Source organism: Ictalurus furcatus, chromosome 1, assembly GCF_023375685.1.
Source record: "Ictalurus furcatus strain D&B chromosome 1, Billie_1.0, whole genome shotgun sequence".
NCBI lineage: Eukaryota > Metazoa > Chordata > Actinopteri > Siluriformes > Ictaluridae > Ictalurus > Ictalurus furcatus.
In genome coordinates this window covers 18,111,822-18,128,983 of record NC_071255.1, presented here as the reverse complement: position 1 = coordinate 18,128,983, position 17,162 = coordinate 18,111,822, and the positions used below count along the sequence as shown (strand labels likewise).

The 17,162-nt window shown below is 39.5% G+C and overlaps 1 protein-coding gene across 3 annotated transcripts; it reads right to left on the bottom strand.

The window, feature by feature from the left end:
* Positions 1–335: 335 nt before the first annotated feature.
* LOC128611142 (phospholipid phosphatase-related protein type 4) lies at positions 336–16,284 on the bottom strand. 3 transcript variants are annotated; one of them, XM_053630443.1, is made up of 7 exons: positions 15,906–16,284; positions 10,653–10,838; positions 7,268–7,397; positions 6,901–7,096; positions 4,253–4,331; positions 3,057–3,230; positions 336–2,927 (listed from the first exon to the last, which is right to left on the bottom strand). In XM_053630443.1, exons 1-7 carry the CDS (start codon positions 15,981–15,983, stop codon positions 1,530–1,532), a joined length of 2,241 nt encoding a protein of 746 aa, XP_053486418.1. In that variant the 5' UTR covers positions 15,984–16,284; the 3' UTR covers positions 336–1,529. The 3 variants fall into 3 exon arrangements, with proteins under 3 accessions (XP_053486418.1, XP_053486426.1, XP_053486435.1); XM_053630451.1 differs by having other exon boundaries at positions 4,253–4,310; XM_053630460.1 differs by lacking the exons at positions 10,653–10,838; positions 15,906–16,284 and adding an exon at positions 9,762–10,050.
* Positions 16,285–17,162: the final 878 nt, after the last annotated feature.

Genomic DNA, 17,162 nt, shown 5'->3' with positions numbered 1-17,162 from the left:
AAGTCACAGCAAAATCAGTTTAAAGAATACTATTAATCTGCATGTCTATTAAAATAAACATTCAATTCTATTTTTCTTTTTGATAGTTGATATGGCACCACATTTGGTAAATACATCTAAAAATAGGTAACTTGTGTATTTTTATAGTAACCACATGTATGTTCTGACTAAATATAAATATACTTTACATGGATATACGGCCTGCTTAGATGAATAAGCAGAAATCGAGCATGAAGTTTCAAAATTTAGAAGTTGTTCCAGAAATCGGCCATGTTGTTTCAGAAACAACATTAGACACATATTAAATAGTTAACTGGGTCTATGCAAAGAAGTTGGAGTGGAATAATGGAAATATCAGTGGCATAGGCGTACGTAACTTCTGCCTCACTTTGTCCACTCAAGTGCAAAAATGAGTAGTGAACAGCACCGCTGGAGGTATGGGCTGTGAGTGATCTTACAGTAGCAGCAGAGTGTGTCCACGAGCACCTGGTACTATCACACACATTAAAGGAAGACGGTGATCTTTGCACCTTGATTTGCTACTGAATTTACTTTCACCTTAGCGAGACCAGGGAGTATTCATTAAAATAACTGTGTATAGCAAAGTGGAGCAAATATGTGCTGTTGAGAGCAAGAGACACAAATTAAATAATTTCATGATGGAGTTGTGAAAACACAGATTTGTATTGCAAGTAGGAGAATATAGTGCAGGGTATTTCAAACAGGACCAGTGCATACATAATGGTGAACTAGGCAATTTCCTACAGTAGAGTGGCACTTGAGCATGGACGGTTTAAATGTACCAACACTATTGTCCATCAATTTCATCGCAAAGTATTTCATTTGACCAAGCTCTCTACGAGTGCACTCTGTAAGCACGTTAAATGGCTAAGAAGACAGTCATCACCAGTGGTCAATTTGTAAAAAGTTTAAACAATGGACTGGTTGGAGGTATAGCTACATTCTTTTACGCCTAGAGCATCAGAATAGCATGCACCAGCCCTGATTACACGACTATACAACAAACTACAGAAAATATTCTAAGCACTTATGGTCATTAAATGCTTATCACAAAACAATTTTCTGATCCAAGCTTTTCCCCCCTCTTTTTTCCCCCCATATCTAAATAGGACAGCACCCATTTCAGAGAATATTTATATTACAAAAAATTATGGGCTAGGGTAATCACTGAAAAATTACTTTGTTAAACATTTATACAGTGTTTAAGTTAAGACTTGGCACTAGGTCAACTTCACAGTGTGTAGAATAAAATAATCAGGTTATATGCTACAATATACTGTACTTCTTCATTAGGACAACAGCCAACAGCATAGGAAGAGTTCTGGGTTTGTGCTTTTGTGTCACTGTGACAACTTTATAAACGAGTGATTTCATGCAGTGTAAGAAATGGTGTCATCCAGAGTGCAAAACACACCAGCAAACTGTACATGTGTGGACAAATATGGTGAACACCTCATACATGGACCTCATGTGTGATACATAAACAGAGAAAAGGCATTAAATGCTGGCTACTCTTTAAATGCTGGAGTGGTGGAAGTGCCCTTGTAGAAAATGGTCCTAGTGTTTTCTGGACTGTTCCCTCTTTCCGGTATTAGGATCATATTGCTTTTCCTTCGCAGTGTTGAGTCGCGACTCTCTGGGCCACTCTCACTGCTCTCTATAGGGGTGACCCGGATGGTGGAGACGGTTTGATGAGGGTGCTGATCTGCTACTGAACTGGCTAGAGGGGAAACAGAGGAGACAGCAGGAACTGTTGGGACTGTGACATGTATCGGAGCACCAGAGTTGCTCCTCTTTCTGTCTGTGGAGCCATAGCCGTCCCTAAGTGAATCACAATTCTCTGAGTCTTGGTTGAGGTCATTGAGCTCAAAAGACTGTCTTAAGCTGCTCTGAGATTTCCAGGTCCAGAAGGCGGTGCCTTCAGTAGAGTGGGCATGAACCAAAGGCCGTCCGTTCTCTGGGTGTGCCTCCACTCTGACGATGTTACCCTGGCTGGTAACCCCTGAACCAGGCTCCTCACTCAGGCTCTTATGGCGGTGCAGAGGTGCAGTGGAGCTGGTGTGGCTACTGCTTTCAGAACTACTGGAGCCTGTGGGCAACAGGCCGTGCTGCTTGGACATTCCAATCACTGGCACAACACGTGGTTGTCCATTGACATTCTTTTCCATGCTTTTCAGCCACTTGTCCTGTAGACTACCTCCAGGTGAAGTGCTTATGCCTTCCTGAGTCTCCTCTGGAATGTGCACCAATTGGGAAGAGCCTGGTCTGGACTGAATAGATATTCTTGTACCTCCAGCAATACCACAAGGATTGCTGGGTATACTGCTGCTTCCAGTAGCCAGTTTGAGACATGACCCTGTTGGACCTTGCTGTTCCCCATTAATGCCTACGGTGGAAGGCTCTGAGCTACAGCGAGTCTCCATGCTGCTAGTGGAACACTGGCCCAGGGCACTCTCCACAGTCTGCATGGAATGCTTTCGATTGTCATTCTTACTCTTCCACTGCGATAACAACTGCTTGGAGCGGCTGGATTCCATGGACATATGGATGTTTCCAGTGCTCCTTGCACCATCATCCATGGTTGGTGCATGAATCCGTGGCAGAGTGTTACTAAAAGTCACCATGCTCTCCTTATCTGCGGGGCTATGGGGCTGTGGGACTTCGACATCTGCGCTGGATCTCTTCAGGTTGGTAAGGGATCTAGTATGACGGGTCTGGAGATTACAGTGAAGGAGGCCATCTGAGTGTGAGGATGAAATGCCATCACTACTGCTACGGCTTTTAGCACGCAGATGGTGGCCAACATGTTGACCAAGCTCACCGAGGGACCTAACAGTATCCTGAACCTGAGGTTCACTCTTCAGCTTCTCCTCACTGGGTTGGAAATTCCCAACGGCATGCAGACCCTACCATGATCAGAGAGTTGAGTATGTAATATACAGTATATGTAATATGTATGTAATAATGTCATGTGACGCACCAAGTGTATTTTAACAGTAAAGGGCTTGATCTGATTATAGAAAGAAAGAACTCACTAAATAAATAGCAATGCCCCCTCCAAGGAGAAATCCCAGGTAGACATCAATGGCATGGTTCTTGTGCTGGATAATCCGTGTGAGGCCACATACGATGGCACTAATGACGAAGGAGAAGACCAATAGGGGCTTCAGAAGCTTAGATGAGTCGGTCAGAGTGCTGTTGAAATACATCTAAGCAGAAACAAATACACTCACATTAAAGAGTCACCTTTACATATACTGAGCTTAGTATTGGCATCAATCTCACACTAAGATGATAAGATTTTTCCTTAGATGTACATATTCAAGAAATCTATTTATTAGTGACCTACAGTAGGTGGATGAGTTCATTCAATACAGAGCAATGTGAAGCCAATTAACTGCCGTACAGGTGCCTGCTCACTTACAGTAAACGAGAACAGCTATTACCTTGTTGCCACTATCTATTTCAGCCACTATCGATCATTGGCAATGAGGGATTATGGAAACACAGCTGAGACTCTTGTGGTACATCAAAAAACATATACACAGTCTGAAAAAAGGTACTGCTGCATCCCTAGTAAAAAAATAGAAAAAAGTAAACCATACAATGGGCAGATGTATCCCAACTTTTGATTTGTAGTGTATGACCAAGAATAGACAAATAAGTGTAGTATATATAAGAATACATATTGCTTGTGATATACATGACTGATGGAAAACCATCAACCAACCAACTGTGTATATGATTAATAAAATGGTGTGGTAAAATGTCCAATATAATTTAATGTCATTGTCCTGTATTGATTATACTGAGATGATCTCAGCCTTATGCAGTGACTGGGACTGTTCCAAACTGTGAATCAGCATTACTTCACTCATATCCTCAGCATAAACCCACACACACACATACCACTCTACTCCTCCCCAAACACTGAATCTAAAGCACTAAAGCGACTGTACTGTACTGTCAAGCAAATGCTTTCAGTGACCTTCACATATTTAAAGTTCACAATTTTGTACGTTTTAAGCACACTGTATTATAGAAGTACAGTAACATTTATTTATCATGTTAGAGGTTTACACAGCAATGAGGCTAAATGATGAAATATCCCATAAACACATCAAAGCTGTGTCAGTTGCCTCTCTGCAGTGGATCAGACTGAATTTATAAAGATTTTGCATGATAATGAGGTTAACCTGAGTAGACTGCATGGGTGTGACAAGCTACTCACAGAGACGTAGACAGCAGCAAAGGATGCCAAGGTTGCATGTTGGGAAGGGAAAGATTTTCTGGAAAATGAGAACCCAAATCTGATTAAACATTATATATGAATCAAAATAAATATTCACCTTTTCTAAACAAATGCAGCGAACACTCTGCACAGACTGTTAGTCCATTGAAAATAGTTTCATTAAGTAGGTTCAATAAGAATCTTCCTTTAAAAAAACGTACCTCAGAAAAAAAAAAAACGTACCTCAGCAATATTATCTAACCACACACACACACACATACATACATATATATATATATATATATATATATTTTCCAGAAGAAAGCAAAACAACAAAGAAAGTGATCAGGCACAATCGGTGATGGGCTGAAAAAGTAATTATGCTATTTTTTTGTTTTGTTTTTTCTCCTGCTTTCTCTGGTGTAAGAACCTCTATCAATACAGAAATACAACAAAAAGCCCTTGAGTGCAAATTTCCAAAGAAATAATGCATCATCGAGCTGTGACCGCTGCCATGTTGTACATAGGAAGCACAATATCAGATCGACAGTTACTAAAGTGTGGGCTTTTATTCAAAATCTTATTACCATTAGGTTGACCAAAGCAACAAGAAAAGCCAACTTTTTCAGAGTATAGTTTATAAGCTGTTTGCCTAAGAAAGGTCATTTGTAACAAAGATCTTCACAATGTGTAGTCATGCTAATGCCCGCTTTTCTCCCCAATTTGATTATCTGCCCATTCCCACCCACCAGACAGTTCTCCCCATCACACCTCCGGGGAGGGTCAAGTCTAACACATGGTTCTTCTGGGACATGTGACGCTCTCCAGCCACATCTTTTTGAACTGTTGCTCATGCTGTGTCATAGGGCAGTTTAATCCACGAAGAGGAAAGCACTAGCCACCCTCTCTTACAAACATGAGCTCACAGACATCTACAATTGGCTAGTGTCACTGTGAATGACAGGGGAGAGAGGGTATGCCACACCTCCCATCCAAAGCACATGGCCAACTTTTCTTCTCTTGTCACCCAGCCATGGATGACTGATGTTGGGATAATCATGATGATTTTGTCTTTTGACTTAATGTCAAAATAGCAAATAATTAAAAAAAAAAACCAACACCACCACACACACACAACTATTCAGCGTTCTGTATTCAGGACAGTTTTTCCTGAAATTTGGGAACATTGGGTGTGATAACCTCATTTTAATGATCAGCTTCCTAATTGGCCCATCAGTATGCGTTTCAAAAGCAGACACCACTGCAGCCACAAATACAACCCCCACAAATGCACTAATTCTGCCTGCAAGCACTCTGAAGTATCTTTTTTTCCATTTCTACTGGGTAAGAAGAGGAAATAGTGTCCTTCTTTAGACAGTTATTAATGAGAAATTCCAAGGGTTGCCAACTTCATTCTGCAAAATGATCCACTAAATCATTGTCGTAAGAACTACATACAGTTAAAGTCACCTATTTACAAGCGTTACATTTGACATTCCAAGCAGTGATGCATTTTCAACTGTTACATTATTTAATGAATCTGCATTACACAAGAGATGATAATTCACAGTGTCATTACTTCCCCTGAACCTCATTAAAAGAATCATGAAAAGCCTTTTATAGGAGTCATTTTTAGACTTATAGCCCTATTGCTGCATGCACGGATCTAGTCTCCTTGATATTAAAAAAAAAAAACAAAAAAAAACACAACAACAGTGGAAATATTTAGTTCAAACATACTGTGTGGGGAACGCTCTAAATATAAAACACTCCAGTGAGGAAATATTCAGGTCATTCTGTGATAGACTTGAGTTATTTTTCAAAACTTTTGCCTGACCTTCTGATGCACTACATCTCCTGCTTCATGTGGCCAAAAAAATAAAGCAGCACCCCTCCCCCCCAAAGCAGCTTGTCTACTTGACATTGACTACGTTTACATGAACAACAGTAATCTAATTATTGACCATATTCTGAATAAGACAATATTGTGATTAAGGTGTTTACATGAGTCGCTCTTAGAATACTCCTTTCATGTTCCCGTTTTACATGTTACAGAACCGAGTTTGATTAAGAGCACACGTCATTACGTCACCGCGGCACGTCGTCCGACGTTCCCTCCAGAATTTCATTATGGCACCGTATAGAGTTTTGGGTGTTTTTATTTTTAATTTTCACAAACGCTTCAGTTAATTTTTTGTCATGCTGTACGTGCAAATAGACGACTGCTTGAAGCCATGGGCTGTATCCAAAACCGCGTACTTACCTACTATATAGTACAGAGATACATGTATTTCGCCTACTACTGTATATACATGTATTTCTCCTTCTATATATCAGGTAAGTAAGCGGTTTCGGACACAGCCGTGCTCTCTTGCGGTGAAAACTCCCACACGACGTTAATAGTGTGATTAAGGTCTTTACATTGTCTGTAATGCACTTCCATAATGCGACTAAAACAGGAATACTCCACGTCTTAATTCCATTTGTGTTTACTTCGAGTATGACATTAATCGGATTACGATAATGAAAAATTGCTGTTTACATGCTAGTTTCAGAGTATCGTCTTAATATTGGATTATTGTTGTCCATGTAAACGTACTGAATGTCTCAATCTTTTGGTATCCACTTCTACGCCAGTCCTATAGTACCTGCCGGCATTAATGATGGCAGTGTCAGTCCCAGAGCAGATGTCTTCCAGAATGAAAGAGTTCTCATCACAGGAGGAGTTCAGGTGTGTGTAGTTGGGTTTGCATACAGTAAGGAAGTACGGTGCTGGGTAACCCGTCGACAGCTGAATGATGTCAGTTATCAGAGCAGTGGCACAGAGACCAAACACATGAACCCCTGTAAAAAAAACATTTAAAAAAAAAAAAAGTGAATAATTAAATTACAATGATGATGATACCGAGTAACTGAACAACAATGTACTGTATACTTTATACTTCTAATTTTAAAAGAAATCAATGTTACTGAGTGCTTGAATCATATAATTGAGTCACCATGAGTGCAACTTACCCACAAACCTGATGGCACGACGGATGTATGAGTTGAAGTTGCAGCCAGCTGCATTGATGTTGGCCTCAGCTCCAGGGCCGCTCTGAGTTTTGGACAGCCAGCAGAACAGAATGCCTTCTCCGATCATTATCTGTAGACAGAATAGCCTCGGAGTCAAGACGTTAAGCCAGAAAGCCGTATGAAATGAGAGAGATCAAACATGCCTCTGTGGAGCTCTGCCCTCAACGTCGCTCTTTTTTTCGGTTTTTACTTTCATAATGAAGAGACTCTTTTATTCAATACTGCACATCAGAAGCACTAGTAAGTCAAGAATTCATGAGCTTTCAATACATGAAGCATGCCAGAACATAAATTCTAACTTCTTGCCACGACACTGTTGAGAGATAGGAAAATCAAAAATGGGAATGAGAGCAAGTTTCTGTCAAGGGGTGGGATATATTAGGCAGCAAGTGAACAGTCAGTTCACAGCAGGAAAAAGTATCTGAGCGACTTTGACCAAACAGTATATCCAAAACGTCAGGTCTTGTGGGGTGTTCCCGGTATGCAGTGGTTAGTACCTACAAAAAGTGGTCCAAGGAAGGACAACCGGTGAACCGGTGACAGATAAAAAGGTGTCAGAACACACAGTGCATCTCAGCTTGACCTGTATGGGGCTGCACAGCCGCAGACCGGTCAGATAATACAACACAACTTCAGAGGTCTTGTGGAGGCCATGACTCAACAGGTCAGCTGGCAGCACATGGGGAACATACAATATATTAAGTGGGTGGTTTTAATGTTATGGCTGATCGGTGTATGATACAAGACTGAGCATCTCAACATAAATCTGTATGACACAAGACTGACATGCTCAATCTAACAGTCTGGTTATATGCATGATGGATGTCTTCCATGGACAACGTAGACATAGTAGCTACTGCTTCCTTGTCCATAAAGACTAGACCGCTTTAGTCGCTAGTTGAGGAGTTTAAATCCCGGCAGGGCTTTGTGTTTGATGTCAGCGGTGCTATACATACTGCAAAGGCAGGCGAGCTGTGGATATGGATATAGACAGATGGTTGGCTTGATGAAGTGCCACACAGCGAGCTAAATCTGAATCCAGATCGCATGCAGATCACACCACACACTTCTCTGTGTGACTCTGACCCTCCAATCACTCTCTCTCTCTCTCACACACACACACACACACACACACACACACACTCTCTCTCTCTCTCCTTTACACTGTGACAATTGGCAAAACCACAGGAGTCCCAACAGCCTGCAGTCACTTCCGCCCCTGGTGCTAAATCTGTCAGGTAAACAGACTTTAGACACAAATGAGCTGAGTAAAAAGAGAGTAGAAGGCTTATTATCCATTGTTATTTAAAACCAAGTATGGCATTTGTATAAGTATGTTTGTATATACAGTCCCCTCTGAAAGAATTGGAAGGGGAAGGCCAATAAATGTTTTTTCGCTATACACTGAACACACTTGAGATCAGTGCCCGACCTTCTTATATCCAGAACATATCCCAACAGCCATGTTCCAAAATCTCCTGGAAAGCCTTCCCAGAAGAGTGGAGCAAAGGGGCAGGGGCAGGGAGTGGGGGGGACCAACTCTGTTTTAAAGTCCATGGTTTTGGATGAGGCATATATGGGTGTGATGGCCAGGTTTCCACATACTTTTGGCCACATAGTGTACAGTTTGCATATGAAAACAACAAATAGACATACAAACAACTGTTGGTTTAGAATTTTGAGAAATACAGCACAAACATTGTGGTAATCTTCTTAGCTCAGTTAAGCTGTGTATATAAGCAGGGTATTCAGCAATGCCCTTCATTATTGTCACTGCTGAGTTACACAGAAGAATATTGCCAACACATTAACCACATTCCTTTCATAGTTCATACCTCAAACTCGTTTAGCCATACTGTCATTTGCCTTTACAAGCCTCAAGAAGTCAATATGAAGCCGAGCATGAAATAATCGTGTCTCGCCATAAAATAAGTGCCCTGCAACCCTCACTGCTATAAATCCAATATAATAAGCCTATGTACCACAGCTCACAGAAATGATGTGATCTGAGTCTCCCAAAGTGCTAATGAAGGTTTGCTTTAAAATGAGTGTTATGCTAGAATCCTTATAAAAATGTATGTCATTAGAATATACAGTTATGTAAACTTCATCAAGAAGTGCTAGATTATGACCGATTAAAAAAAAAAAATTATCTGGACATAACTGACCTCTAAACTGTTATAAACCCTTCCTATAGGCATGACGTCATTTTCTTTCAAGTAAAATGGCTTACATGGCAGATGACATACGTGTGAAATGACTCATCTTCCTAAATGAATTTCTGAGTAATTTACACTCACCCTTCACTTTATTATGAACATCTGTACACTTGCACATTCATGCAGTTATCTAATCAGCCAGTCATGTTGCAGCAGCGCAATGTAGAAAAAAAAAATCATGCAGATACAGGTCAACAGCTTCAATTAATGCTCACATCAAACATCAGAATAGCGGGGAAAAATGTGATCTCTGGGACATTAACCGTAGCATGATTGTTGGTCCATATGGGCTGGTTTGAGTATTTCAGAAAATGCTGATCTCCTGGGATTTTCACACACAACAGTCTCTAGAGTTTAGACAGAAGTCTATAGTAACTCAAATAAGCACTCTTTACAACCACGGTGAGCAGACTAGCATCTCACAACACACAACCCATCAGACCTTGATGGGTGTGATGGGTTCCATCAGGTTCCAATCCTGTCATCCAAGAACAAGAATCTGAGGCAGGGACACACACACACACACACAGTGTGTATTTCAACCTAAAACAACAGATGTGATTATCTGAAAGTGTTGCATGAATGTACATACTGTATATGCAATATGAAATAATATATATCTATATAATGAGACATTGCAATAAAACATTCAATCTGACAATTCTGTAATTTTAAGATATTGAGTTATAAAGCTGACCTTAAATAAAGGAAAAACATATATAATGTAAAATTTGTGCACCCTTGAGGAATATTTTGGTACATAGTGTCTCACATGTATTTATTGCCATGTATATGTATAATGTGTTTTTTGTTTTTTAACTCATTTTTATAACTTTATAATTCCAAGGTCTCATATGCATGTATGAATATATAAAATGTATAACAACTATGGTGTCATCACAAAACAAAAGAGAGGGGGAAAATAAATTAAAAAAATAAAAAAATACGCAAATGCAGCTTTAATTTGAAAAACTAAAACAACCAAGGGGTTAAGGTAAAAGTAGGTAATACACAATACACATAGGTTCGGCTACATTAACACACAAATCAATGGAACGGCCTCGCAAAGAGTAAATAACTATCGTGTGTGTGTATGTTACACTGACCGTGACAGCAGGTGCACCGAAGGTGAGGATGAGGAGCATGATGAAGGGAATAACCTCGTGTGCTGGCTCGATGTACGGGAAGCTCAGACTGCGGTCATGGCAGCTGAAACCCCAGTGCACTGGTTTGAAAATGTCTGTCCATTCTAGGAAGTAAAGGCTCACTACAGAGGTCAGCAGGATTGGAAGCTGGAATAAAAGTGCAGAAATAACATGGTGAGAAACGTGGCAACAAAAGTCCACATCATCAAATTTTTTTTCTCACTTAACATTTTGGGGCATATTCAAAGTTAGCGACTTACGTTGGCATCTTAAGTTCAAGTTACATCAATATTTCTGCAAGGAAAGTTCCTTGTGTTCAGCGTCATGTTACGCACATGTTTTAAGTTGATTTTCTATATGGACCATTTAGATTATGCAAATCACCTGCATGTAGGTCATGGTTCTTTTACTGCCACGGCATGGGTTCGATTCCTGGTCAGGGAACCAACCCCAGCCACTGGAGGGTTGCACGACCCAGTGCACTCTCAGTGGACTTTCCCAAGCCCGGAAAATGGGGAGGGTTGTGTCAAACTTGTGCCAGAATCAAAACCGGAGCAGTAGGGATGTTCAATTTGGGGTTTGTCAGTATTGTCTACACTACCACCTTTAATCACAAGCATTTGACTTAAGCCTGAAAAAATCATGGGATATAAAAAATTCTTTTTTTTTTTCTTTCCTGTCAAATGTACTGTATTATGATGCAACATAGAAGCAAGAAACAATTTCTGAATGAAAAATAAAAATACAATGTGAATGACAAGAAGGCAAGCATTGAAATAAACATCTCATAAGAATCTAGTATATTGCCAATATATTGTTGCATGCATGCTCCCAGTTGTAAGTATCTCATTAATCAGTGCAAATTTTGTTTAATTTAACAATATGACTTAAACTCTCATTATTTTACAGCTCATTGTGCATTTTAATTTTTATATCAGGCTTTGCCAGTACTCATGCACACAACTTAATAAAGCACTAAACCAAAGTCATGAAATTATAATGTGTGCATGGGACACAGGGTAATTATGCTTTTAAATCACTACATTGAGTTGTTGAATTAACTAAATAATGCCAATGTTTTTGTTCATTCTAGTCTGTAAAAAAACAAACAAACAAAAAAACATGAAGACAGTTTGAAAAATAAGCTGACCAAGAGCCCACCTGATACGATTAAGTAACTGTTATTCACACAGAATTTGGTACTTGAGATAAGCAATGTCTCAGATTTAGCTGCTACCTCATCCAATGTTAACATTACTCACAATGAACCATGAAAATAGAGAAACCAAACTGATTCAATCTCAAATTCCAAATCAGGTTTCTTGTCAAAATTTACAGACTTTCAGCAGTTTGCAGTGAACAAATCAAACAAAAGCCATTGAAATAGTTCAACACAACAAATGCTTCAAGTGGTTTCCCCAAATTCAACTGAAAATGCAAATTATAATGATTTCTCCAGTCTCAAAATTATTCAACCCCTTCATGGCAAGCATCTTTCAGTAGAGCACCCTTTTGCTGTTATGACCTGCTGCAAACGAGATGCATAGACAGACACCAGCTTCTGGCAGCGTTCCTGAGGAACCTTCAGAATCCTCACAAGCAATGTCCACCAGTTCAGTAATATTCTTGGGTTTGTGTGCTGCAAGCGCCTTCTTCAAATCCCACCAGAGATTTTTGATGGGGTTCAAGTCAGGTGACTGTGATGGCCCTGTAGAATCTTCCAGGACTTTTTCTGCAACCAAGCCTTAGTGGAATTTGAGATATGCTTGGGATCATTGTCCTGTTGGAAAGTCCAATGACGCCCAAGCTTCAGCTTCCGAACAGACGGCATGACGTTTTCTCCTAGGATCTCCTGACACTTCAATGAATCCATCGATTTTCATAATCGATTATTAGTGATTAGTTGTTGCAGCTCTACATGAAACTGTACAATCACTCTTATTATACCCAAATAGATTGAAGCATACTTGATCCAATGTTAAATACAAGTTAAAGGGGACAGATTGCACCTGGGAAGTAAGGAATAAAACAAGTTAGGATGTGCTGTTACTGGAAAATAATAAAAAAATATGTATTCTAATACAGCTTGACCTGAATAACAGCGTGTCACAAAATGTTTTACTCTTCTTATACCAAAGCACTTTGCCAACTTTTACACTTTCCTTCTTTTTCCCCCTAAAATATTTCTGATTGTTTGTCACTTAATTTATATATGTGGCAATTTCACAATAAAGGTGAAAAAGGTTCTGACATGGTTTAACTTGGTTTCTTTTCTTTTTCACATCACAAAAATCTGCCATTTTAACAGGAATGTGTAGACTTTTTTATAGCCAATTCTATAGCAGGTTCTTTCTATAGAATTGTCAACGTATTAGAATACTGTAAGTGCATATAAACCTTGTAGCCGGAACTACTTTGTGAGCCATACTGTTATAGAAAATGAATTAAAACCTTCTGATCAATCTGCATCAAGCGTTCAACAGCATTGTGGCATAAAGCAAAATAAATCAGCACGACAAAGTGAATTAGGGTTCCAATGAGTCTTTTGCTGAGAAGAGTACACGTAAGGCTTAACACAGTGAAGTATCCTCTCTGTGGCGCATAGTCTAAATTTGGCCATTGGCATCTTCATGCAGTCGTGTTCCAAATTCAGCTTTAACAGGCAACCTTGAAAAGAGAAAGTACAAGCGCTCTTAGTGCTGGCAGAACAGAAGGACGACCTGCTGAGATTGGGAATGCTCACAGATCCTCAGCTAATTCAACTACACGCAAATACAAAACACCAAAGGATCTCACAAACCAAAAACAGGGAACTAAAGACTATCTACAAAAGAAAAATGTAAAGACTTAATTCACAAAAGAAAATGTATAGACTGGGATGTGTTATAACCATGTAGTATTGCTGAGGACCGATCACTCTTTGTCTTTTTCTCTCTCTGAGCAGGGAATTGAGGAGAAAATATAGGTTAGTGGAAGCACCTTGACTACTGTAAAGTTTTGCAGAATCAGCATGCTGAGGCAGCTGCTTGCTGTAGTACTGTGCATATCAAGCAGCTTCTCTTTCTACTGCACAATCCAAACCTACAAGTGATACCTCATTAACTGATCAGGGCAATGAAACAGGCATGACAACCACTGTACACCAGAACAGGCCATGTAATACAATCGACGAAGTGATAACTCCTTCTGTCCTCGAACTTGGCACACTTTCATGAAAACCACCTTAAGGGTTAAGCCTAGATGCAATTTCAGCGGCACAAAATCCAATCTAGAGAGACAGATTAGAATTCCTCTCATACCTGGAAATGGCCTTCTAAGATTTCAAATCTTATTCAAGTGTATCACTCATCAAACGGTTGACAAAAAACTTGGAAGAGGAGGTGAAAGTCATTTAAATAATTAATATATATATGAATAGAGGCTGACTGCTTATTTATAGAGGCTCAGGTACTGGTAATATCACAGCAAGCACTTAAAGATTCCCACTTCCAACATTGTTAAATCTTAAATTGTTTTTTTCAGATTTAAGGCAAGATATTCAATCTGATAAAAACAAGATAATGCCCTCCCCCCTTTATTGTTTTAAATATAAATATATATATTATATATATTTTATATATATTTTTATATATATATATATATATATATATATATATATATATATATATATATATATATATATATATATATACACACACACACACACACACACCTGTTATTGGCTTGTTTGTATCATTACAACTATGAAATCAATGGAATTTTTAAAAAAGTTGAAGTATATTTGGGGGCACGGTGGATTAGTAGTTAGAACATTTGCCTCCCACCTCCAAGGTTCGGGGTTCTCCGCCTGCTTCAGGGGTTTCCCCAGAGTGCTCCAGGTTTCCTCCCCAGTCTAAAGACATGCACTGTAGACACACTGGCATTTCCAAATTGTCTGTAGTGTGTGAATGGGTGTGTGAATGTGTGTGATGGGTTGGAACCCCGTCCAGGGTGTTCCCCGCCTTGTGCCCTAAGTCCCCTGAGATAGGATCCAGGCTCCCCGTGACCCTGTGTAGGATAAGCAGTACGGAAAATAGAAGGATGGATGGAGTTTAAGTGTTTTTAGAGAAATATTTGCCCTTTTACATTAGTAAGGAATGTCTGTCATCTCTCTCTCTCTCTGCATTTTTTATTCGTTTGTGCAATACTGTAGCTAAATAATGCTACACTCACATTTAGACCAAACCCTAACCTCAGTTTTGTTTTGTTTTTTTTTTAAATAAAAGCTACAATATAAATATATAGGTCCCCATAAAGAAGGGAAAAAAACTTACACTTACAAACCATGTACAAAAAAAGAAAGAAAGAAAAGAAAATGTATGAATATCTATTCGTGTATTTAATAAAACTGAGGGTGGGATCAGTTCACAAGGTGTCACATCCACCTCATGTGTTTGACCCAGATATGCTCAAGCTTCTCACTAGGCCAGAGGTATGGGTGAAGTCTTTCAAAAATAAATAAATAAATAACACTAGCAAATATTCCTATGAGGAACACAGTATTACATGTATCAACCAGATGTGTTTTTATCACAACATCATGACATTAGAATACCTCTTACTCCTTTTTTCCTCTCAACATGCAGGTTGAGGAAATATGTGTCAGTGCAAACACCATGTCTAGGTCTATGCTGCTATGAAATAAACATGAACAGAACACATGGATGTGGTGAATCAAACATGAGGTAGAAAAGAAACAGGAAAAGCACTAGGCTACCCCCCCCCCCCCCCCTCCTTATTTAATTATTAATTTTTTTTTTTTTGGTTTATTTTTTTAAACCAGGTATCTTATCTAGAAACCTAGAGGCAACACCGCACCTGATACTAGGAATAAAAATGCTCATGAAAGGATGCTTTGCTTTAGTAACCCGTTTGGAAAGTAGCTTCTTGGTTTAAACACAATGTATACACTGATGATGGAAAGCCTACTTTCAAAGCTCCAAAGTCTTTAGGCTGCCTACATGCACAGAAAATCCGCTGAATGCACCTGTATATACTGTAGGATTCATAGTTATTAATAAACCGCCGGTGACCCCAGAAAAAACAACAACCCCGTATCCTAGTTAAAATGCACAATGCACTTTGCAAGCTTGTCCAAATAAATAAGCAGCATCTACTTAATGACTAATCATAACGTCCGGATTCTCGCGATATAAACAGTAGTCGCTGACCTACCTCAACAAAATAGAAGCATGGGAGTAAAGAAAGGCTATCCTTAGTCGTCTTTCCCTTTGCTCTTTCTCTCGCAGACATGGCTATTTCTTTGCCTTTCCGTGCCCAAGAAGACAGCTGGCTCACTTGTAGCGTTTTTCAGCGGAGCACGACCAGCAGCCGACAATTCCAGGCGACTAAAGCTGCCATTACCGTAGCTCCAAGCATGGAGGAACTCTAAACGTCTTATTATAACATCTTGTCTATTAACTAAGCAGCAGCCCCAGTTTTGAAGCTCATATGTTATTTGCAGGATATGGAGCGTGTAGTCTCATTGGCCAAACCAGAGAATCATTTATTTGGCGGAATGCACTGATGCTGCTGTACTGATGCGCATGCGCACAATAACAACGCTTCACGCGCCTCTGATCTCACAGAGCTGGTGGAGGAAAGAACGCCTCAGAGATGTGCTAATCTTTAATGTCACATATACATCTATAGACACACCAGTGACGTGCGGTGAGGTTTGTGGCTGGGGAGGCACTGACTCTTTCAAAGTCAGATTTACAAATATATGAATTCAATGGCATAAATTCACCATTCAACTGGCTGCTTGCACATTGACTACTGGTTATGTTTCATATCTCATATCAGCATTCTTTACACACACACACACACAGGTAAGATACATATTTGGCCAAAGAAGGTGGTTAAATTTATAGCAGCTCAGAGAGAGAGCATTTGCTCTGCACCCTCCATGTGTTCTTAATTTGCCATCACAATTCCACAATTCATACTCATTTAATACAAATGAAAGAATATACAGTCCACAATCAAAAAGACAAATGTAGTTTTATTCTTTAAAATAACTTTTTTTTTCTTATCTTGTTTTATATTATATATTACTATTTATTATTAAAAAAGGGCTGGTCTTTTATTTTTGTCGTGGACTGTACAGCAGTGTATGCATGGTCTTACCTTTACTTGTAAATGAAGTCCATTCGCCTATCCTTCTGGTCAAACATCTGTATCACTTTGGTGTAAAAGTCCTCTTTATCTTCTTTTAGTTTTAAAAGTCTGTCTCAATAGAGATCATTGCTAGGGATGAAAGCCGTACTTGGTCAGTCCGATTCAGACTGTATGTTTTCAGTCTTTTCAACGCAGAGAAGGACCTTTCCACGGACACTGTTGTAGCCGGTATAGTGAGCACCAGCTGAAGTAATTTTGTCGCCTCAGGAACAGTCTTAATCAGATCATTCTGGGCCAAAAAGCTGAGAAGGT